Source organism: Bombyx mandarina, chromosome 25, assembly GCF_030267445.1.
Source record: "Bombyx mandarina strain Sakado chromosome 25, ASM3026744v2".
NCBI classification, from domain to species: domain Eukaryota; kingdom Metazoa; phylum Arthropoda; class Insecta; order Lepidoptera; family Bombycidae; genus Bombyx; species Bombyx mandarina.
The window spans coordinates 5,064,102-5,090,200 of record NC_143231.1 but is presented as its reverse complement, the minus strand read 5'-3'; the positions used below and the strand labels follow the sequence as shown (position 1 = coordinate 5,090,200).

The following is a 26,099-nucleotide window of genomic DNA, read 5'->3' as shown; positions in this document are numbered from 1 at the left end:
GACATCAAAGTCAGTAATTAGATTATTTATCAGCTCACTTCCCTATTACATTCTCATAAAGATGTTTTTCATTAGAACCTCCGTATTTCGTTTCTTTCTGTGGCGGTATAAAGAGAATTTGCGTACGGAAAAGCTTTGTAGTTTTTATGTCAAAACACATTTAACAGCAGCTGAGTTTTGATGTAATTTATTCAGTCGTTTTCATTTCGCTTGATACTTTGAACATTTCTGAACTAGATAAGTCGTCTTGAAAAGTTACAGTAATTTCTTAAGAACGTTTTGATTAAAACTAATTAATTTACTGGTGGACTGGTGGTAGGACCTCTTACTGGCGGTAGTTGAGAATCCGCGCGGGTAGGTACCACCACCCTGCTTATTTCTGCCGTGAAGCAGTAACGCGTTTCGGTTTGAAAGGTGGGGCAACCGTTGTAACTATACCCGAGGCCTTAGAACTTATGTCTCAAGGTGGGTGGCACATTTACGTTGTAGATGTCTATGGGCTCCAGTAACCACTTAACACCAGGTGGGCTGTGAGCTCGTCCACCCATCTAAGCAATAAAAAATAAATAGTTTTATCCCAAATGTCACCTAATTTTCCTAAAGATAATAAAATCGCTTCACGTGAGATGTTTTTTCGAGATAAAGTTTGGCCTAAGTCACACATCTACCTACGAGGGCTGCACTAAAAGTATATATGGAATATTTCTACTGTTCCTGTCATATTAAAATCTTTTTAATTGAAAACTCCTTGGTTTTAAAAATCGAATACCATTTATTTATTTAAAAAAAGATTCTCGGTCTTGTCACGAGGGTTTGTCAAACTTGTTTAGTCGTTGAGAAAATGGAATTGAATGAATGGAACCTCGAAATTCAGGCAACTTTAGACATTGGCATGAGTCAAATACAAATAATCTTGCATGAACAATTAGGTGTAAAAAAGTTGTTTTCCCGATGGATACCGCATTCGCTTTGTGAAGAGCATAAAGCGGCTCGCGTTACTTGGTGCGTCAGAACTCTCGAAAGATTCCACGCAGGATCCTCACATGCTGTATACAACATTGTATCAGGTGACGAATCCTGGATATACGGGTACGAACCAGAAACAAAAAACCAGTCACGAGTTTGGGTGTTCGAAAATGAGTTAAAGCCAACAAAAATTGTTTGTTCACGGAGTGTTGCAAAAAAAATGGTGGCCAGGTTTGTCTCCAAAACCGGCCATGTTACGACTATTCCTCTTGAGGGACAAAGAACGGTTAATGCAGAATGGTATGCTAGCATTTGTTTGCCACAGGTCGTTTCTGAACTCCGTAAAGAGAACTGCAACCGCCGCATCATACTCCATCACGACAATGCGAGTTCTCACACCGCGCACAGAACAAAAGAGTTTTTAGAGCAAGAAAACATAGAATTATTAGACCATCCGCCGTACAGTACAGACCTAAGCCCTAATGATTTCTATACTTTCCCTAAAATAAAGAATAAATTGCGTGGACAGAGATTTTCATCACCTGAAGAAGCTGTGGACGCCTACAAAACGGCCATTTTGGAGACCCCAACTTCTGAATGGAATGGTTGCTTCAATGATTGGTTCCATCGTATGGAAAAATGTGTCAAATTTCGCGGAGAATACTTCGAAAGCAATAAATACATTTTTAAATAGTAATGTTGTGTCACTTCGTTAATTCCCGAAATTTTCAGTGCCGCCTAGGTAAAACTGTCACTTTCAAAAAAATCATGTCAATCTGTTGCGTTGTTTGATGTTCATGTTATGTTTTGCGGAGTAAGACATTATTTCAAATAAAACTTTAAACATATATCTCAAGATCGCACGAAGAGCTGTGAGACTATAGTAACATCAGTTTTGCTGTGCAGTAACAGACTTAGGGAGTCTTCAAATGGACTTGACTGATAATATAGTGAAATTAATTTTTTCGTCTTCTTTTTCCAGTATGGCAATCGGCTTGTTTTGAAGCCATTATTGCCAGTGCCGAATTAAGTAATATTACTATGTAAGTTTTCAATAAAATCACACAATTATTAATTAATCTGTTCATTACTTAGGAAATGAGTCGTGATATAAGTCAACGAACATAGTACATTAAACGATACTTACTTTATAAAGCAACTCAATTATTTGCTAGCGTACAAAATTAACGTGATGTGTATGATTTAAAATAAAACATTTTAAGTTCTGAGTAACGTGTGTTGCTATTGCTTATCGAGTGTAAAATTAACGAGCATATTACCGTGTTTAATGAGACATATAATTTACAAATAAAACAAACTGATCCGTAAACATGTAAAGTTAAATGAGAAGGCAAACATGGTACAATTAGTATTTTTTGAATCATACTCGTTAAAGGCGTAGAATTAATGTTAACAATTTTAAATATTTGTATTTAATCGTATGTAAGTCTATCTTATATTGTATTTGTTTTTCACATGTGTATATAAGTATATATTTTTATGTAAGTTTATTAAGTTATAGCACCGTCCAGTTTGCTTATCCCTCTCCCTGCAAGGTTGCCTGGAAGAGATCGCTTTGAGCGATAAGGCCGCCGATTTATGTCACCGTCTATTATTTGTTTTTTAAGCTTACTCTGTTCATGTGATGTTAAATGAAAAGTTATATTATTATTATTATTATTACTACATATTATCGCATCGTTGATCGAGTTCCAGTGGTTAATGATGTTTTCTCAGTACTTTCTTAACAGAGTAGTATGACAATAGTTTTTTTTTATAAAAAATTTAAAAGTAGAAAGGTAAAATTCAAAATTCCTACGTTTTGCTCCAAATTAATCTCTCTGTACTCGTGAAAATTACATGAAAATCCGTTTTGAATTTGTGCGTAAAATCGTAATGCAAATATCAGTACATGCGCTAGCATGAATAAAGAAAAATACACAGAATTTAATTTAAAAAAAAAAACTGCACATATTTTAATCTTTATTTAGCGCCATTTTTGTCATAATTTTTTTCAATATCTATACATACCAGATTCTACTATTTTATCATAAAACAAGAATACTTCTATCATTACCTGCTTCACGAAATTATTTATTCGATTGCTTACAAATTTATTCTAAACCTATAATTTCTAACAGTTAGATATCTTTTAGATGTGGCATAAATATATTTTAATTTAAAGAAAAAAAAACATAATATACTTTTAATACAAAGTCCTTTGCCATTGTATAACGCTGTCGTCGGGCATCCGTGAAATTCGAAAGCTATTCTTTAATTCGAAAACTTTTATTGCGATCGCATTATTCATGTCTTCCGTACAAACAAATAAACATATAAAAATACGAATGTCTTGTTTTCTTACGCTGCTACATCACTTACGGGCACATTATTCGGATTACATTCTTGGCTTCGTTCGACAAACACGAAGTCGTGTCGCGACAAACAACGTAACGACACTAGAATAACGTTTGACGAGACTTATGCCGCTGTTATGTTGCGTTATGTCATTACGTAAAACGACTAGTTTTCCTTTGTATACTATAGGTGATTTTAGGAGATTTTCGAATTGACTACCGCGATTTTCCGAACTATAATTCTAAATATTACGTTAAATGAGTTCAACACTTGTGTTAACTCATTTTTATAGATCGCTAGCTGACCCGGCAGACTTCGTAGTGCCTCAATCGATAAATAAAAGACACATCAAGGGGACACATCAAAGGAAAAACAAAATTGTTTGTTTTTATATAATTCCGAGCTTTTTTACATTTTCTCACCTTTTAAACCTTCCCTGGACTTCCACGAATAATTCAAGACCAAAATTAGCCAAATCGGTCCAGCCGTTCTCGAGTTTTAGCGAGACTAACGAACGGCAATTCACTTTTATATAATATATAGAGATTAGCTGTTATACGCGGTTTGGGGCATGGGTTCAAGGAATATTGCCAATTAGTTTTTTCCCAAATGTCACCTAATTTTCGTGAAGCTAATAAAATCGTTTCACGTGAGATGTTTTTTCGGGATAAAGTTTGGCCTAAGTCACACGTCTGACCTAAAACTGTCACTTTCAAAAAAATCATGTCAATCTGTTGCTTCGTTTGATGTACATATTATGTTTTGAGGAGTAAGACATTATTTCAATTATGACGACGCTTGCAGCTGAAAGTAAGTATTGTACTTTTTGACGAAGCATGTTGCTGATAACTCTGTTTCTATAATCTGACGAAGCGTGTTGCGGATAATAATATGTTTAAAAAAAGTGTTATTTCATTGTTGCGAAAAATAAAGATATAATTATTTCAAATAAAACTTTAAGCATATATCTCAAGATCGCATAAAGAGCTGTGAGACTATAGTAACATCAGTTTTGTTGTGCAGTAACAGAATTAGGGAGTCTTCAAATGGACTTGACTGATAATATAGTGAAATTAATTTTTTCGTCTTCTTTTTCCAGTATGGCAATCGGCTTGTTATGAAGCCATTGTTGCCAGTGCCGAATTATTTAAAATTTTTAGTTATAATATACGTATCTACATTTTTTTCTTAAACTATATAGAGTTGAATGAGATGCAGTTGATTTATTTGAGACTGACATGAAATTATTTTTTTCTACACTTGTGCATTTTCACAGATGCTAAGCGCTTAATAAGTCATAATTATTACGCGTTCAAACCTGAAACCCTAAAGTAAGTAAATAAAATAACTCAAACAGCTTCGTTACTTGCGTTTCAAATTGCATCAATTGAAAAATGAAGATACGCATCTACGAAAACGTATAATAGTATAGTAGCAAATTCAGAAACAATACAATATTGCATTCTTTTCACGCTTACAGTATCATTTAGAATACACTCTTGGCTTCGTTTGACAACGCGTCATGACAAACGACGTAACCACGTAACAATACGAAAATAGCACGTAACGTAACGCCGCAATTATGTTCTAAAAATCGTCATGTGTTAAAATGACTGATCTCAAATTAACCGTGTGCTTAATGCGAGTTTTTTAACTTGTCGATCGCGTAAAAGTTAACTTAAATCTGTATGGAGTTGGAACAGCGCCCCTAGCGGCAAACCGAGGGAAGCTTTTCCAACTCCATACAAATTTGAGTTAACTTTTGAGTTAACAGAACGAACATGCTAATTTGTGAAATAGTTCACACTAGAGGTCCCGTAGTAGTCGAAATTCGACTATAATTAATTGGAATTGTAAGTTTGTACACTATTATGATTGTATTTTATACTTCTATAATCACAAATTTCGCCAAGACTACACTATAAAAAATATTAACAAAGACAAATAATATTTAATCTATTCTCAATTTGACAACAGACATCAACAACAAAAGCTTGACAATAAATGGTATGCATGCGTGTTGCGTCAAATACATGGTACGTAGTGTGTGTAATGTTTTCTTTATCGATTTAATGTATATTTTATGCATTAGTTTAAAAGAATATTAGCGTTGTGCACTTCTTCTCCATATTCTCTATAAGTGTGGAAAATTTCATACTCCTCCGTCCGCGCAATTTTCGTAAAAAGGGATACAAAGTTTTTGCTTCACGTATTAATAATTCACATTTTTAACTATATTCAATGGTTCGCAGTTCAAATGGTATTACTTGGTGGAGTCCATAAACATCATAAACTCAATGTCGTCAACGATCTTGAACTCGAACACGAAGGCTCAATTTTCAATTCCTTCAAACCGAAGGATGCGTCATTGCTTCACAATAGAAATTCAGGAAGCAGTATGGCTACCCACACCTACGTGATTGCCCTATAACCAATCACTAGTACTTTGAATGAGATTAGGACTTACACGAAAATTAGGTGGGAGAAAATTATCGTTCGATTTTCAAGGTAAACGTGACGAATGAATAACAATGTGAAAAAAAAAAACGAAACTACGTGTAAAAAGTTCCCTCGTAAATAGATTAGCGTCGGCAGAGACGAGCGTCGGTATGTGGCACAGACGACATTATTACTAAAATTATTGTCACTCTAAATATTGAGACATCTTGCTAACGTCAATACTTACGCTACGTAATTGATAAATTTCTATTAAGAAATCGGTTGCCATCTTTTTATATTTTATTTATTTATTTATATTTTCGTTGAGAGAAGATGCATTTGATAGGAGATATTGTATGGAAATTGTAGAGCAAGGTAAAGGGAGACGAAGAGGTCGACCGAAGAAGATATGGATGGAGTGTGCGAATGAAGATATGAGAGATAGAGAGAGGAGTGGGTGTTGAGCTGACGGCTGATAGAAGAGAATGGAAGAGAAAAATTAGATGTGCCGATCCTACCTAGTGGGATGAGGTGAAGAAAAAAAAGATGATTTTCCGTTGATTTTTTCTTGTTCTCATGAAACTCTAAGTTTTGGCAATTTTTTTATGACCAACTGCCTGCCTGACGACTTTAACCCTCCTTGGAAATGCTATTGTTGACCTTGAGCCGAGGTTGTTTTGACTTTGGTCAGGCTTTGGAATCAGAGGAAGAGGTAGAGCTAAGAAAAATGGATGGATTGCGTGAAAGACGATATGTATAAGAATAGAGTGAGCGAAGAAATGGTATATGATAGAGGAGTATGCAAGGAAAACATGTGGTGCCGACCCCAGTTGGCTGGGAGAAGGGCAGGAGAATGATAATATTTTCGTTGATTTATACTATAAAATGTTTGTTATATGTGCCTCAGAAGTTGTAAAATATGTGTAAATAATTTTAACAATTTATGGAATGCAAGTGTACGGTCCTTTAAGATTTAGTCGTATAAAGAAAACATTTGATAAAACAACCTACTATATGCAATGAAATGTGCTATAATCTTATGCACTAACAATAAAAGCACGCATCTCTTTTATATGTCCTAAGCATTTAACCTATCTAATGAAAAGTTCAACAACCTACAAATCGACCCCGAAAAACAATGTCGATGCCAAAAACAAAACGGGCTCTTCGAAAAATAAAAAGAGAATGATGTCCCGCATTAGCAAAAACGCCAGCAATCGCTACGAAGCGCTGACACTCAAAGTTCAGCCCAGTAATAATGTAGGAGAAATCGTGGCCTCGCAAAAACCCGAGCTTCACCTTCAGACATCACGTTTTGACACAGAGAGGGGGAGGATGTAGAGGGGAGGGTGCAGACAGGGGTAAAAACCAACTACGGTGTGTTTTTTGACTAAGCAAGTATCAAGATTGATGAATTATTGGAGGATAGATTAATTGGCATGATACAGTTTGATACGTTGACAGAAATAGTAAAAGAATTAAACTTTGCTACAAATGTGTGTGTGGGTATTGATTTACAATTATAACACGTATAATTAGTATAAGTCGCAATAGCTACCTGCGGTTGTTTACCTCGCGGATAGATCTGGACTGCTCAATCCATCCAGATCCAAACCAGCTTTTAGGTTAAAGTAGTTTTGATATTAATTTTTATTTTTTGTTTTATTATTATTTTATTCCGAAGTTGTTGTTATTGTTTTTATTTCATTTTGGTATTCTATGTCAAATGTTATTGTTAATGAATGTAATATGGTTGCAAAATCTGCAGTAAATGACATAAATAAAAAAAATTGCACAATACATAAATGTATCTAGATGTAGCCCACGCTGCAAATATTACAAACATGCTACAAATTTCCTTAACATTTACACAACAACAAATAGAATTGAGTGCAAATAATCTGCAAAAGGCAGCAGCACACGCTTACTGGCCGTCTTTTGTGAAGTGCGCTACAAAACAGCGAGGCACTGTCGTAAAACACTGTTTTATTTTCAAATAAACAGAGCACCCAGTAGAGTTTCACTGACGCTTCGACGGCCTCGACCCCGGTAATGAGAACTTTTATGTCAGTACCTACACACGGGTGCGCGATACGGAAATGATCCGCGATCTACCGGAAAATTGAGAAACAATGTCTCAAACGAACGCCGAGTGCCTTGTTACGAATATTGTTGAAATGCAATACTCAAAGTTAATTAATTTTTGTTATTTTATTTTCTATTTTTTATTGCTTAGATGGCTGGACGAGCTCACAGCCCAACCGGTGTTAAGTGGTTACTGAAGCCCATATACATCTACAACGTAAATGCGCCATCCACCTTGAGATATAAGGTCTCAGTATAGTTACAACGGCTGCCCTACCCTTCAGACCGAAACGCATTACTGCTTCACGGCAGAAATAGGTAAGGTGGTGGTACCTACCCGCGCGGACTCACAAGAGGTCCTACCACCAGTAAAAAATATATTTGAAAAGTGAATATTTGAATATTCGTTACGTAAATTCGTAACGATGTTTCCCGAGCGCTATGACATGTCCTTCTTCAAACGAGGCTTGTGGAGAGTATTAAACGGTAGGCAGCGGATTCGCTCTGTTTCCGGCATTGCTGACGTCTATAAGCGACGATAACCACTCACCGTCAGGTGGGCCGCATGCTCGTCTGCCTACAAGGGCAATAAAACAAAACGGAGTTTCTGTGAGAATTAGAAAAGTTGTTTTTTTTAGTATACATTTCAAAATCTTAAGCTATAAACAGTTATAAGTAAATAATAAAACCAGTAGGTCAAGAAAAGAGAAATTGGTACACAAATCAAATATACATAGTGTACTTACAAGTACAAACTCATAAACCGACAGTTCGTCCCGAAAAACATCAATTTGCGGGATACGTCCGAAGCCTTGAGCACGAAAATGCAAAAAAAAAACAATGCAAGAGTAACTACTTATTTTCTTCTTACTCAAAATCAGCGTAAAAGAACGGAGCATATTGAATTTAATAAAGTAGGCACGTAAAATTCGCAGAGCAAAAACAAAAAAAAAACACTTGTAGCCAACCAGACGTTTTGATAATCCCAAATAATCCAAAGTGGCTTTGTCATACAAGAGTGAACGGGTATGGTTTTCGGTTCTTTTTAAGGATTACTTCGTTTTGTCCATCGAGTGTGGGACTATTGTCCAGTGCCGCTCACTAATTCAATTTTATTAATGGATTTCGGTATTTTCACTCGTGCTTCTGTTTGACGAGGCACTTGTTATTTTTACAAATTCTGTTGTGTTTATACAGAGGGTTGAGTAATGTACCAAAAATGACAAAGGGTTTCGTTGAAAGCGATTGAAAGGTAAGGTGAGTAATATTATGCTGTCGTCATCCAAACTAGGTATTTCGAGGGTAAAAAAAAACACCCTGTACGGCCATTATATGTGGTTTTTTCTCGGTAAGATTACATTTGAATTTGAAGCATTATTTTCTTTATTACTACTTTATGTACAATACGGATTTTGAACCAATATGAAGCAATATGGATTTTTGCTGTTAAAAATACCTTGTAGCGATGTTTCCTCTGCTTTTATGTGCTATTTATCCGATTGAGTTGACAATTCGTACGGTAGCAGCAGCCGTATTATAAGCTTACCATGCGGGTAGTTAAGAAAAAGGTGTCTCATATATTTCCCAGAAGTCTCAGCTAAGTGTGGCCTGTGGTGTGGCCTTCAACCAATAGTACTGTAAAAAATATACTCGGCGCTCTATTATATTTTATATTTATTTATATAGTTATATTTTAAGTTCAAATAAACATTAGTTCAAAAGTTTTACGGGTGTGTTCTTATTTGCGCATAAAACATCTGACATAAGTATATAATAATCTATACTAATATATAAGTCTACAGTGTGGGTTTACGGATGTTCCGTTATAACTACTGAACCATGCATCCGATTGACTTGAAACTTGGTATCCATGTAGAAAATACATGTATTTAATGGATAGGCTAATATTTATATGAGTGTTGGACTCCCTAATAATAATGACAATAAATAATAATGTTAATTTTAAATGCCCAGCGAAGCGGGCGACTACGGCTAGTAAATTTATGTAATCAAAGTCCACAACATAATTTATAATATTAATATCCACACAAACAGTACCTAATAAACAATACAAAAATTTCGGATTCAACATTCGGAAGATGCTTAAATATTTTACATGATAAAATCTTTAATAAATCCAAACGAGACATTCTCATGGGTCGGGTACGGCGAACCCCGCAGAAGGATCGTGACCAAATTAAAAAGCACCCCGTGCATATAAAGCTCATAATTCAAAGGCGTTACCTTGTGTCGCAACATTATTAAAGTTTTCAGGCAAAGTGATAAAAATGATGGGCGTTCTCGTAACACGCGGTCTTTCGTCTTTATTTCGTAACATTTTTTAATGAAATTTAAGAGCTCTTTTATTTGTTTGTTTATATTAAGAGGATCAGAAAATTATGTCGGCTTGAATTTCTTTTCACTTTACGACTGTACTCTTAACGTTTCTTTGTTTACGACAATATCGCGGTTCTCGGGAAATAGAGATAACGTAGTTTTTAAGAGAGTCTCGAACAAAAAGAGCAAAAAATTATGATGTGGCGTTTGGAAAAGTCATATTACGATCAAGGTGAAAGAAGGAAAGAAAAAGGTAAGCCCTGAGTTACTTGATTCTTCTCAATGGTAAAACTGCATTCCGAATCAGTGGTAAAATTGGTATTGGTTTTAAGGCCTCTGTGAAAATGTACTCGAACAAAAACAGTATATGTTTTCTTTTTATTGCTCCTATTAAGACTTCTCAACCTTTTGTTTCAAGATGAGCAACGGTGAACCCAATTGGCTACGTATACTGCAGCAATAAAGAGCATATGCGTGTAAGATCATTGAAACGGCAAAGGAGAAATTCATTCAAGATACGTTTTATCTTTAAATACAATCTAGTGAACGACTCGACTGCGACTGTGACATCTTATCAATCATTCCACGTTCCACGTTCTGCTCTTGGCACGGATCACGGGTAATAAATGAATTTTTAACCCGTCCCGGTCCCGTACGGATCGTCCCTTCGCGCATTATCATAAAAAATGTATTTAGATAACGTTTTTGCATAAAATTTGCCGCTATTGTACTACGCTGATACGATCGTATAACTAACTAACTGTATTTTTGGCGAGCAGCATCGAATGTTATTTTAATTGTTTTTACAGAAACTTCATTTTAAAGTCATATGTGAACGCTTGTTAAGTGGTGAGTGCTTCATTAATATTTCTTTTGCAATTAATTTTTTTTTTATTGCTTAGATGGATGGACGAGCTCACAGACCACCTGGTGTTAAGTGGTTACTGGAGACCATAGACATCTACAACGTAAATGCGCCACCCACCTCGAGATATAAGTTCTAAGGTCTCAGTATAGTTACAACGGCTGCCCCACCCTTCAAACCGAAACGCATTACTGCTTCACGGCGGAAATAGGCGGGGTGGTGGTACCTACCCGTGCGGACTCCCAAGAGGTCCTACCACCAGTGATAAAATTGCAATTAAATCCTGTGGTATTTCAACGGAGGCTTAGTCGTATCGACACGAGTACCGGGCGTCTTATCCTTTAGGCCACGACTAACTTTGTTGCAGCCTAAAGAACATCGTGTTAACTATTGACCTTGATAGCACTTTAAATAACATTAGTTGAGTTGGTTTGCCTGTTTACGATTACCTCAAGATGTTAAAGCCTTTAGCGGTACCCTGTAGCGACACAGAAAAGTTATTGTATAATAAATTCTATTCAGATTATCTGTATTTTATATACGGAATATAATAAGAACGTACTGACGAAGACAGGGAAAATATACGAAGTAACATTTTTACCTCGAAAAAAAAAAAACAGATTTTCATTCTGTCTTTCGCAAGCATTGAAATAACGTTTTGTCTCATGCTTGCTTAAAAGACCTCACAGCAATCCGCTAAGGTTGAGTAAATCACAAAATACTCTACCTTTAACACCTACTCAACGTTGAGACAATTAACTTGATATAAGATTTAAATGTAAACATAACAAAATGTAAACATAACAATTCACAACAAAGTAACGTACCCCGTAAACTAAATTAGTTACACGAATAATTCTTGGTAGAACTTTAAACATAAAACAAAGACGTAACGCGATTCCCCCAACGGAACGTGACCAAACTCTTGGGGTTTTATCGTTCGAATGTAAAATACACATAAATAGACATACGTTTTGTATGACACAAATGGGTATCTGAAACGTGGCAAGAATTAGATCGGAGGGCAATGAGAACTTATTGTTGGGGGCGGACTGAGGTGGAACGGGTATTAGGTATCAATGCTCCCGAAACATATTTTTTTATTTTTTTATTGCTTAGATGTGTGGACGAGCTCACAGCCCACCTGGTGTTAAGTGGTTACTGGAGCCCATATACATCTACAACGTAAATGCGCCACACACCTTGAGATATAGTTCTAAGGTCTCAGTATAGTCACAACGGCTGACCCACCCTTCAAACCGAAACGCATTACTGCTTCACGGCAGAAATAGGCAGGGCGGTGGTACCTACCCGTGCGGACTCACAAAAGGTCCTATCACCAATAATTACGCAAATTATAATTTTGCGGGTTTGATTTTTATTGCACGATGTTATTCCTTCACCGTGGAAGTCAATCGTGAACATTTGTTAAGTACGTATTTCATTAGAAAAATTGGTACATCACTCGATACGAATGCACCGGACGTCTTATCCTTTAGGCCACGACGATTTCAAACATATTTTTACTGTGGTCTTTTTCGCATGTAATCATTTTGATATATTCTTCCACTGTTTGTATCTTCAATACTATGATGGTCTTTGATCGGTAAGTCTGTTTCTGATTTCCTAGCACACAATCCATAATTTATTTTAAACAAACATATCTCTCACGTTCAACGTAGTTATACGTATCGGAATTAAACACGAGAGAAGAAAATACACATTCAGACCTCGAAACGATTTTTTTTTCTAAAGTACAGTGATTTCTATTGGAAATTCAATCCGGATCCTAGTACAGTCAATAGGGTTTACTAATCATTAGATTTGTCTAGAGAGAATAGATTAAAACTAAGATTTTAAAATTCAAAACCAATAAGCCTGGCGCTCCCGTTGCAAGTACTTACCAATTTCTTTTTGTTAATTTTTTAAAATTAACCGCGCTACATAAATTTCGCCATAAAGTTAATTGAGTTTGTACAAACGGCGCGTGTGACCGCAATCATTGGAAGCTGAACGAGACCTCATGAAATTCGGAAAAAGAAAAAAAAAATTCCGAAATAAATGAAACTCATTGTACTATTTTTGAGCTTTTTACCGACTGCTCTTTAACTTCACGCGTAAACTGCTCGTTGTTATAAAAGTACTCTGAAAATTATTACTTCATACATTCGAAAACAACGTAATTTCAATTGTTTTCCATCTTAAGAAGTAGCTTAGTAGTAAGTAACTGTAAAACTTTACTTTAGTAAAATAACCTGTTTCCGCCGAGACGTAGACCTGCGCGGTAGGCAGCGGCTTGGCTCTGCCCCTGGCATTGCTGAAATCCATGGGTGACGGTAACCACTCACCATCAGGTGGACCCTATGGTCGTCTGCCTACAAGGGCAATATAAAAAAAAACTCAACTTTGTTGTACAACTCAACGGAGGTTACTAGCTCTCAAAGTGGCTTTTACGTTATGAAGCACTTATCAATAGAAGAGCCGTCAAAAACAGACAAACCAATATCAGGTCACATGATACTATGGTAGAGCCCTTGTGTACTAGTAATCCCTAGTGTTTCATAAAACACTAAGTATAAAATTTTAATGAAACAGAACGCTCGAAAAGCGTGGAAATAGTTGCGGCACTAATTAAGGGGGCAGTTTTCGGGAGTTTTACGACTATTTCGGAGGGTTGGACTATCCGTCGCGAACCTCACTACCACGTACGTATGGCCAGTGACGGTTTATCTCCTGTCGTTTTTAGTTAATAGTTGGGAATTTGGAACATGGTTATAAATTTAAATGGCACGATTTTTAGTTATGTTACATACTTAATTATTTCAATTCAGTTTCGAATCATAATAATGCTACGCGCTGGAGTTCGGGATAAATAAAAATGCTACCGAAGTACTAATTAAAACTGTATTAACACTTAGAATACTTAAAACACTTAAAGAACACTTTAAAATTCGCAGTTCATTTTTTCCGCTTCGCTTCAGGTAATCCGTTCGCTGCTTCACTTCGAATAGATCCGATTACTGACTGACGTCGTGTCATCCCTGCAACGCTTTTATAGTCGATACGACATCCCTAAAATTATCAAGAACATACCTCACAAGTCGAATATTTTCGATGTGTTTCCGCTATTTGACAATATATGGCGTTGTACTTTTCGAGCATTCTCGATGTTACTAGTTTCTATGTTATTCGTTTCTGCTATTCGGCGATAGATGGCGTTACTCTTACCGGCGTAATAATACTTCTAAGTGTAGAGATTGTTTTGGGTCAAAATCTAGTCGTAGGGTGAAAGGTTATTATTTCGCTTAATTTGCGACAATTTGTAATTAAGGGTCTATTTTATTTGATATAAGCATCAACAATTATATGTTTTTAATTGAACTTGACTTATATTTACCCTATTCAAATAGTCGAAGAAGTTTATGATATTTATTCCAAATTTTAAACTTTAAATGGCTGTCCTGTAAAATCGAAAAAATGTTGCTTAAACCAAATATTGGTTTACCCATCGTAGTGATTACACTAAAAACGAGGAACACTTTTTCTTCGCTAATCCTACTTATAAAATAAACGTTAATTACATTATAATACCTATTATAGTTATCAAACTGCATTAATTGAAGTATCTCACAAATCCGCGTTAAGAGAAATCCGAGGTTTTGACAAGTTCAAAGCCAATCTATACATATAAATAAAATTGGAGTGTCTGTTTGTAATATTCAAATAACCGCTTTTTACTACATGCATATGCAGTCTGTTTGTCTGTTTGTTCCGGCTAATCTCTGGAACGGCTGGACCGATTTTGACGAGACTTTCACTGATAGGTAGCTGATGATATAACGAGTAACTAAGGGTACTTTTTTATGACTAGCCCCACCCCGCGGCGTCACCCGCGGTACAACAATAACCGCGGGTAACATCGCGAGACTCAGCTATCAATAATAAAATTTAATGTTTCCGAAGCGAAGCGAGGGCGGGTCGCTAGTAAAATATAAAAGACAACTACGTGAGCATTCAAAGCTTTTACTATGATATCGTTTATTTTAGCATGTGCGCATATTGTACTCGGAACGTTCGCCTGATTCAATTTATTAATCGAGCTGGACATTTGCCCCACTGACAACGAATTTCTATTCTAACTCTAGCGAGACGTGTTTTCTTGCTTTATGCTTCAAGCAATTCTGCTTCCTATTCGCTGGGTTTTAAAGTATATATTCTAATATCAGTGACGAGACTGTGAGACTGCATTGAGTCAGAACACATACGAGATGTCAACAAGGCCGACCCGATTTCGAAAGCGTTCGTGATAATATTTTAGGTTAATTCATTTCTAGGCGGACGTTAATAGCTGTGAGTGAACTCTTACGGTCAATATAGTGATTTATCTGTTGTTGTTCAAATCCTAATCGCATTCTGTACATTTTATTCTAAATGTTAGGAAAATTTAGTTGTCGAATTTGCCTAAAGTTTCAAATTAAATGCCGTGGTGGATTGGGTTTATCTATTGGGTGAAGCGTTGAGAGTCAAACGAATAATTTTCTCTTTATTTTTTTACCGACAGCTTTCAATATGTATCCTCCATATATATAAAAATGAATTGTTGTTCGTTAGTCTCGCTAAAACTCGAGAACGGCTGAACCGATTTGACTAATTTTGGTCTTGAATTATTTGTGTAAGTCCAGAGAAGGTTTAAAAGGCAGATAAATATGAAAATGCTCGGAATTAAAAAAAAAACAAACAATTTTGTTTTTCCTTGTCCTTTTTTGTCCCCCGTCGGACGGATTTCTTTTGTTTGTTTTAAGTTTATTTTATACAAACGTTTAGGTCTTTTATTTATCGATTGAGACACTACGAAGTCTGCGGGATCAGCTAGTCTGCAATAAAATTTAATAAGCATTTTTATTGTTACAGAATGAGGTGGTAGCAAGCAACTACGAGGCCCATGTGTGATGGCGGCGGTGAATTCGGTAAGCACCATCACTTTTCAGAATGACTGGCTTTGAATGATTTTTCCTTCACGCCTCTTGACGGCACGGGACTTGACGGTCTTCGTATGTTGGGAGCTGACCGCGGGCCCAAGGTTATTTTTACAATGATCAATATAATCCAACCACAAACTTGATTTTACCACTGGTATATTCAGTAGACTGTTCTATTAGGAGCACACGCATAAAAACTAAAAATAAACGTTTTATTAGTAACACAAACAAAAACAAAATTCATATTACAGTATTTTCATTGGTCCTTTTTACACGGCCGTCTTGAAGTTTGATTAAGGTAACGTTGACAGATTCAATTACACATAAAAAAACGTGACAAAAAGAAAAAAACACCACCGAAATGTTATTTAACAAAATAAAGTCACGTGAAATGAAACTCAATAATTCCAGTCTGAACGATAATGGCGTATAATTCGACGATTTCAGAGAAGCGTTCTGATGTCTCATTAACAGCACTCAATCAAACGTGAATTTCGTGAACGTTATTATATACACTTTGCTAATTAGCGACGACTCTCCTCACTACGGCTCCTTACGTTTCTAATTTCAATATTAAGAAGTTCCGATTTGTTGATTCGCAACCTAATTTGATATTTCTAAAGGACGTAGCAGGATACTTTTAAACTTCTCCTTTGAGACTGATCGTTGTAATATTATTTGAAGATGTTTGTGTTAGGTTCGCAACGCTTTATTGGAAAACTAATTCAAATCTAACACAAGTTTTTACGGCTGATTAAAGTAAATCCTATTAAAATAAAATAAAAAATTTTTCATGATTATTTGCGTAGGTGGCCTAAAAGTGTGTTCGTGGGAGCAATGCGACTCTGCCGCGCCTGGAATCTCGTAGGAATGTACCAACTTTTTTAGAGCTTAAAGCGTGTTCAAGACTATTCGAATTTTATCCCAAAGTTAAGTTTATAACTTCAAGTAATTGGTTGTGGTGTATTTTGTGTCTGCACGGGAAGGTACAACTGTCTTGTCTATTTCTGGCGCGAAGCAATCATAAAGGGTGGGACAGCTCTCCACATTATATGGGCCTCGGGTTGCCTCGTTGGGATCCACGATTGTGAAGTCTAGGCCTTGATATTTTTATAAACAGAGGCTCATTGAGCATCTACAGAAATGACAAAAAAAATGTTTGTGAATTCCGACGCGCGACCGGAATTTACTAATAAATTGCATTCCTGATCGAATACACAATAGTTAAATGCATCAATAAGCCCACCTCTTATAAGCGCGTACTAAAAGCATTTTTATATTTTCATTCATATTCATTTACACATATTGAACTCATACAAAAATGCATTACTTACTACCTTACTTAAGGTACATATTTTACAAAAATAATATATAGGTACATACGTGCTGTATTTTGTTAATTATTATATTATTATTATATTATTATGCAATATATTAAATCCCTGCCATAATATATTATTATGTATGAAAAATTTGGGTACACTACAGAGTAGAGTAAAAAAGTCTTAAAAATACATAAAGAATAAGAGAAATAATATTTTTATATTCTTTATAATACTCTGTGTGATCTATATATTATTACGTGAAGCAAAAACTTTGTATCCCTTTTTACGAAAATTGCGCGGACAGAGGAGTATGAATTTTTCCACACTTATAGAGAATATAGAGAAGAAGTGCACAATGCTAATATTTTTTTTAAATAATGCATAAAAGATACATTAAATCAATAAAGAAAACATTACACACACTACATACCATGTATTTGACGCACACACGCATGCACACTATTTATTGTCAAACTTTTGTTCTTGACGTCTGTAGTCAAATTGAGATTAAATATTGTTTATCTTTGTTAATATTTTTTATAGAGTAGAATTGGCGAAATTTGTGATTATAGAAGTATAAAATACAATCATAATAGTGTAAAAACTTACAATTCCAATTAATTATAGTCGAATTTCGACTACTGCGGGACCTCTAGTATATATTATTATATTAAGTGGACATTTTCCGAACCTTACACTTGATGAGACGTGACAACAAAATACAACACACTTTGTTGTTTAAGTGCTAAGTAATAAAGTACATCATTCTATTTAAATGAAAAACGTGCTCTTTTTAATGCTCCATTTTACTACCAGTCAACTTTTCGTTTTGGGCCTTAAATTAAATCGATTCTAAAGGAGTAAATTCCGATAACTTTAATTTATAGTGTAAATTCTAGGTTTCATACCTCAGTGGTAAATTGACAAAAAAAAAATTCTGTCAAAAGACAGTTTGACGGCTTCGTTCCAATTTACGTAAGAAGGTTTGTTTTGCTCAATCGATACTTATAAGGATTGAAAGCTTGCCCGTCCTCAAAAATCCAATGCCGGTCCATATTTCCCATAGATAATATATATCTCCGTTCATTTTTATCGTATCAGGCGGACATAAAACAGCTTCACTACCCTTCTCTGTTTTATCTGCAATATTTTTTTCTCGGTCATAAGGCCTCGTTCAGAGCTTAACAGCCGGCCATTGAGGTACGTAACAGCGGAATGGCTCATCACTGTTCTCTCGCAGGTATAAAGCGTCCAGATTAACTTGAACCTACGCTTTAACTTTTCCTGCACTTTTTCGAGGCTGGCTTAGAGAGGCAGTGTCTAAATAAAATGGTAGGTGCATAATGGCGTTACCGTTGGACGCTTCGGCACGGACGCCTTCCAAATCACATCGCATTTGAATACGGAATGCAGTTCGGTAATAGTCGGTTAATGACGGTTATCTATGTTCATTGTGATAGTTTGTAAATCAATAGAATTCTATTTAAAAAAAACCTGACTAACTAAACTTACAAACCCCATTATTTAATCTGGTTTTTAAACTACGTTACTTACCGATACTAAAGATTTTGTACAATTAACTTTATCGAAAATTACTTAGCGTGCACTGAAGCCATTTTACTTTGTAATCAAGTTGAATGTCAGAAATTATCGCAAATTTGTGGTACGCTATTCGTTAACGCTCCAAATGAGGGACCGACGAGTTCAGTGTAGCTTTGGCGAGTGACAAAGCGTGGCTCACTTTGAAATTAGTAAATACAATATGTATAGTGATTGTTTTTTGTTTATTTATTTATTACTAGCGACCCGCCCTCGCTTCGCTTCGGAAACATTAAAACACACATGAAACCAAAAATATAAAAAAAAAAAAAATTAAAAAAGTAGCCTATGTTCATCAGGGACAATGTCGGCTTCTAATGGAAAAAGAATTTTTCAAATCGGTCTAGTAGTTTCGGAGCCTATTCGAAACAAATAAACAAACAAATCTTTCCTCTTTATAATATTAGTATAGATTTAAATTTATTATCACTAAGCCTAGACACTCTAACTGAATTCATTTTAAGGCTTAGTATGGTAGTTAGTAGAAGTGGTCGTGACTTTTTTTTATTGCTTAGATGGGTGAACGAGCTCACAGCCCACCTGGTGTTAAGTTGTTACTGGAGCCCATAGACATCTACAACGTAAATGCGCCACCCACCTTGAGATATAAGTTTTAAAATCTCAGTATAGTTACAACGGCTGTCCTGCCCTTCAAACCGAAACGCATTACTGCTTTACGGCAGAAATAGGCAGGGCGGTGGTACCTAACCGCGCGGACTCACAAGAGGTCTATATACACTATACCTTAGAACTTATATCTCAAGGTGGGTGGCGCATTTAATTTGTAGATGTCTATGGGCTCCAGTAACCACTTAATACCAGGTGGGCTGTGAGCTCGTCCAACCATCTAAGCAATAAAAAAAAAGTTAAAGTTGACAGCGATCATGTTCCCGTATTTGCTCATGATTCTACATCAAATTACAGAGAAGCCACACATACTACTACAACGCAGATTCCTCTGACCACAAAGCTGTACATAAATTAACGTAATTCAGCAGTCCAAACGGCTAATCTATGTGAATAAGACCGTTTAGTAGCGAATGTGTGCCCGAAATCGCCCCGGGCCCGTTTCTACAAAGTGAATTATATCATGAGTAAAATATGCCTATTAGCAAAACCAGCGACACTGCACACTCTATGTATGGGTTTCTGTGTTTTAAAATTTGTTTTGAAATATCGTGTACAAGTATTCCAACAAAATGTCTACCATACTATGGTAATACAATAAATCTTCGGAGAAAAATCTATAAATACCTTTTGTCTTTCTTTAGAAGAACTGTTTAAGTTAAGGGGAGATGAGTTCAAGAATCAAGAAATATAGAAGTTTCGGTCTCCTCCAGATACGTTATTATAACCCACTAGTGACATTAGAACTGCTTTATGATTTTTTATTATAATTGCTATTTTAAATATCTTATAATTGCAAGGTGTCTTTTGATGCCTGCGTGGCTTGATATTGCCGTCCACCATAATTTGTAAATTTTTGAACCAACTATGTTTCAATTGATATTCGAGGATCGTCGCAATGTTTTGTTACTGAAATAGTGATTTAATTACTTATGAAATATCAATTAGAAAAAATATACTGAATATAAATAACTTTACAAATATAAAGAGATCCTTCAACATACAAACTAAATTATTACACAAAACACAGTACGTCTCTTCATTCGTACTACAATGTTAATTTTACTTCATCATAATTTCCCGAAGTCTGCCAACTAATAACATAATAATGTTATGAGCAAACTTTGTACAATAGTTCGCATTAGACATCTGATCGTTATCTAAACTCAAGGCATCTATATACGATGTAGTTAAACAATACTTAATTGGTACTCACATGCTATATTAATTAGGATGAATGGTTACAATAATAGTGCTGTATTTGCAATGAATATGATAATCTCCTAGATACTACTAATTGGGTAGTACACTAATTGGATAGTTTTAAATAGTTCTTTGTAGATACGCCAAAAACAAAATAGTCATTTGTAGATACGCCAAAAACAAAATAGATCTTTTAAGATACTCGAAAAACCATTTTTGGTCGAGCGCCCCAGCTATGTCCTGGCCTTCATATCGAGTCCTCTGCAACTGTTGCTGTCCAACGCTGTCTGGATCTAGAATAGGAGTTGGAATTCGCGAAACAGCAAGAGACAAAAAAAGCTTTACAAGGTCACACAATTCTCAGAATTGCATTACATTTTCGGAACATTTTCTTGTCCTTGTTTAAATAAGTTTCTAAATTCCTAATTTTTAAACAGTTTATCTATATATTAATACGTGAAGCAAAAACTTTGTATCCCTTTTTACGAAAATTGCGCGGACGGAGGAGTATGAAATTTTCCACACTTATAGGGAATATAGAGAAGAAGTGCACAATGCTAATATTTTTTTAAAATAATGCATAAAAGATACATTAAATCAATAAAGAAAACATTACACACACTACATACCATGTATTTGACGCACACACGCATGCATACTATTTATTGTCAAACTTTTGTTCTTGACGTTTGTGGTCAAATTAAGAATAGATTAAATATTGTTTGTCTTTTTTTTTTTTTTTATAGTGTAGCCCGAAATTCGTGGTTATAGAAGTATAAAATACAATCATAATAGTGTACAAACTCATTATACAATTCCAATTAATTATAGTCGAATTTCGAATACTGCGGGACCTCTAGTTAGTTTAAACAGCTTAAAATAAAATTTCCGTTTTGTTCTCAATCAAATTTGTTTCGCAAAAATATATTTTATTTTTAAATTAAGTTTGGTTCTGTTGCATTGAGCGTATTTATTGTAAAACGTTGGTTTATATTCCTATAGTTGATTTAATGTCTACGTAGAATATTTCGTGTTTTCTGCTATGACACGTCTTCCAGAGATGAATTAGAGAAGCTCATAATTACGGGTCGCATGATGAGCAAACGCGCCGTGGGTAGAACACCAGCCAGATGGTCAGATCTGGCAAGACAAGCACTCTTTTTTTTTTTTTTTTTTTTTTTTTTTTTTTCCTACCTAAGCTGAGAGCCTTGAAAGGCTATGTCAGCGTAACCCTAACTTTTGTAGGTGAGCTCACGGGGCTCAAACCTGATGACGTTGCTAACACGAACCCTAGCAAGAGTCGTGCTTCGCAGAATCTACCACCGGATCGGAAACGCGACCCACTGAGAAGATCCGGCGAGAAACTCAGTGGGCTGTGTCTGAGAGTTAATTTACTCGTCGAGCCCTTCGTCGCAAGCGACGGGTTCGACGAGAACGGTGACCGGTGCTTGAAGTACCTAAAAGCACCGTTAGTGGATCGGGAGGATCCGAGATAACGTGTTTTGGGCGACGTCGACTGCTTTCCATTCTGTCCGCAGGATCGGGAATGTAGTTACCGGCGGCCACGATGAGAGGGTTCTCGTGTCGTGCCGCTTTATCGAAGTGGCGCAAGCACTCGGTGGTAGTCTGTACCATGCGGTCCATGCCAGCCATGATCGAGCACATTGGAAGTACGTCGCATGTGGTCGCGATCCTCAGTAGTGAGGGAGCGATATAGAAGAAGAAGCTATGACAGAAAAATAGCGCGTGATGTAATTAAAATTCACTTGACGCGCGTAAAACATTTTCTAACGATAGGCGAGGATATCCACCGTCTGCTAAATATTAACTTAGTGAACGATAGTAAATTATGGTTAGTTTGGCAAATGAAAAATTTCGTATGTTCATACTAAAATACCCATTTATTCCACTTCAAGACCGGCTCTGTTCTATCCTATTCTATTTTTTATCCTGTTCTATTTTTTATTCTTATTAAACCCGTTAGTTAGAGACGTTTAAGTTTGAATTAACTGTGATGATTTAGTTGATAACAATCACCACGTTAATGAGCATATAAATTTTGATAATAAGAATCAGACTTCAACGACCTGTGGTTTTTAGTTCAGAAGTTAAATAAATAGACATAAAACTAAAACGTAACCCAATAAACGGGATATTCTTATTTTCACGAGAACAGAGGCAATTTCGCTTTAATACGACTATTAAAATAACTTCGTCGTCATCTAATAAAGTGTTTAGTGTTATTTTGTGTCGTGCCGTTCCAGAAATAATCCGAAAAAAAAACGTTGTCTCCAGTGACTTTTCTTGGTATTACTCAAGTGAGGCAGTAAAAGTGAATGGAAAATAAATATACGAACGTTTATTGTGAAATATGTTTTACGTTTCCCATTTTGCGCATTACAATTTGTGTTTGTCGTTTTTGTGGCTTTTATTTCTTTGTGAATGTTCACGACGTTCAGGGCGAGAGAGAGGACGGGGGAACGCAGCGGGAGGAGGATGCGCCCGCGGCCTAATGCCGGCCAATGACATGCGCGCAAATATTCGTACATTGTACGAATGTTTGCGCGCATGTGAAGGGCCGTCAAACATTCATTCGCAAACCAAGCGGCTGTGCAAATGGGTTCGCATACTCAATTTGCGAACCCGTTTGCGCTTCCTCCTACACTTGTTTACGAATGTCTCACGAATGTCTCCTCCTTTTTAATTCGTCAATAGAACATTGAAGAGAAAAAGAGTTTTAATTCTCTCCCAGACATCATTAACAGCCATGCTGTTTTTATGGGATTTCTTTTGATGAAGATACGCTACACAGTAGACGTCAAGAACTATGAAAATGGCGTATAGTATACGTCCGTTACCTTCGCAATCGTCGGCGCAACTGGGCAAGCGAATGTGTGGGAGACTACGCGAAGGTTCGAGGTTCGTGCGCTTTGATGTCTGTTAAAAAACCGACACAGCTTGGGAAACCACGAATGCAGCGAAAACTTTGCATAATCATTCGCAAATGTCGTCCTACACTTGTGGGTTTGCGTATTCGTGCGCATGTGAGTGACCGGTGTAAGATTCGTGTTCGTCGACCAGCAGCGTGACACGCGTCAACATATTTTGTTAAATAATAAGTAACTAAATAAAACTATTAAAATTCTGTCATGGGTGGTTCTTCTTCACCATCGTCATGAACAGTGAATGATAGTTAATGTCACGTGTAAGCATGAAATGTCTGTACGTTACATATTTCGCTTGTGATGAATAGTACATTGAAATAATAGGTAAGCGAAAGTGATACTTTTATTTTACAAATGGACTTTACTGGTGGTAGGACCTCTTGAGAGTCCACGCGGGTAGGTACCACCACCCTACTTATTTCTGCCGTGAAGCAGTAATGCGTTTCGGTTTGAAGGGTAGGGCAGCCGTTGTAACTATACTTGAGACCTTCGAACTTATATCTCGAGGTGGGTGGCGCATTTACGTTGTAGATGTCTATGGGCTCCAGTAACCACTTAACATCAGGTGGGCTGTGAGATCGTCCACCCATCTAAGCAATAAAAAAAAATAAAAAAACTGGCACCTTGGTCGCAAGTACAAACAGTGTTTTAGTTATAATGTAATGTTAGTTATAAACTCTTAGTGATGGGATTTTTAACTCGCTACATCATAGGTAATCTACCAATATCATTACCTTTTTAATTCACATCACACATACTTTAATTATTTTGTTCAGACCAAAAAAACAAGAAAAACATCTCTGTCTTTTTGGAATACAACTCCTTCAACAAAATGCACAGTTAATACTTGGCCAATTGAGAGAACAATAAATGGAAGTTTTTATTAAGCGAAAACATTGTGCAAATTTTTCAAAAATTCCAAACTGGGCAAAGTAAACCGTAGAGAAATAAATGGGCAGCTTCTAATATTCTAGTGCGATGGCAGTGAAGCCTTTGTAACGGGGTAATAAAGGGCATTCTAGGGCTGAAGTGGACGCCGCCGGAAATTTAATCTGACTGAGGGCTCTTTGTTACAAGGAATTTTGTCCTTAGATAAACGTCAGTAAGTACGGCCAAAAATAAATGAATATTTCAATTTAATTAAAAATAAGAGATGTCTATTGTTATTGTTTTCGTTCGATTGTCAGTTTAATGGATTTCCTATTGATTCAGTAATCAAAAGCGTGTTTCTTTTTAATGCAGACACGACGCGATTTGCTTCACGGAAAAAACGGTACCTTATTAGCGAACAGTTCTAAGTAGAATATTTCGTAATCTATATTATCTCATCACACAGATACGGTGCGGTTCATGAGCGATGATGACCATTTACCAGCAAGCGGGTCAATCAATATGCTCGCATATCAATATGATCAATATGAAATGATATCCTCAAATGGTTATCTGAAAAAGATGGCTCTTATACTGAATGTTTTTCATTTGTTTCCTTTACAATAATGGATAGATACTAATTAAACAAATAATTCATATTTTATTAGGAAATTTTATTGAATTTTAAATATGTTTTAATTTAATTATTTCCAATTGAAATAGGTATATATTGCGTACAGTGGGGTTGCAAGTGTTGAAATTTATTTATGCTATATAGATTTTTAATAATTAAATTACGAAACACTTTTACTATTGTAATTCCAATTATTTCAAAATCGAATAGAGTTTCAAAATTGTAATTAACGTATTGTCGCCAAAATAAATCGCGCTATAGGGTTAAAATAATTAACATTAATATGAAAATAATATAATTTATTGCATCATTTGAAACTGTTAAAAAATTGAGATACGCAATGTAAGGAAAAGCTCTTCATGAAACATAGCTCCAAAACGTAGCCATTTAGCAATTGTAATTAACGTATTGTCGCCAAAACAAATCGCGCTATAGGGTTAAAATAATTAACATTAATATGAAAAAAATATAATTTATTGCATCATATGAAACTGTTAAAAAATTGAGATATGCAATGTAAGGGGAAGCTCTTCATAGAACATAGCTCTAAAACGTAGCCATTTAGCGTTGTAACGGACTCCCAAGAGTCAGAACTCCGATCAAATTGCCTCACACACGTAGCGGGGTTCCGCCGGAATCAGCACTTAAGACCCCTTTATGTTGCGAGCCGAAACGTTTAGTGCAAAGATAAAATGTACTGCTTTTATCGCGGCGCCGCGAAATAAGAAAACAGTGAGGTACTCCAAACGAGCAGATGCGTTACGTTTGGCTCTAGTAAAGAAGCAACGAGGAGCAATAGGACTTTTTTTCAATCTCAGTTCATTTTCTGTATAATTTTATGGCTTTGAATGATGTTCTAATACATGA

At 35.9% G+C, this 26,099-nt stretch overlaps 1 protein-coding gene across 3 annotated transcripts in view; it reads left to right on the top strand.

Annotated features, from left to right (window-relative positions):
* LOC114243892 (uncharacterized) overlaps positions 1-26,099 on the top strand; it is a 404,128-nt gene that overhangs the window by 103,565 nt on the left and 274,464 nt on the right. For all 3 annotated transcript variants that reach the window (XM_089738725.1, XM_089738726.1, XM_089738723.1), the window contains exon 2: positions 15,962-16,017. In XM_089738725.1, the coding sequence (XP_089594851.1) occupies positions 16,000-16,017 (18 nt within the window). In that variant the 5' untranslated portion in view covers positions 15,962-15,999. The remainder of the gene's footprint in view (positions 1-15,961; positions 16,018-26,099) is intronic.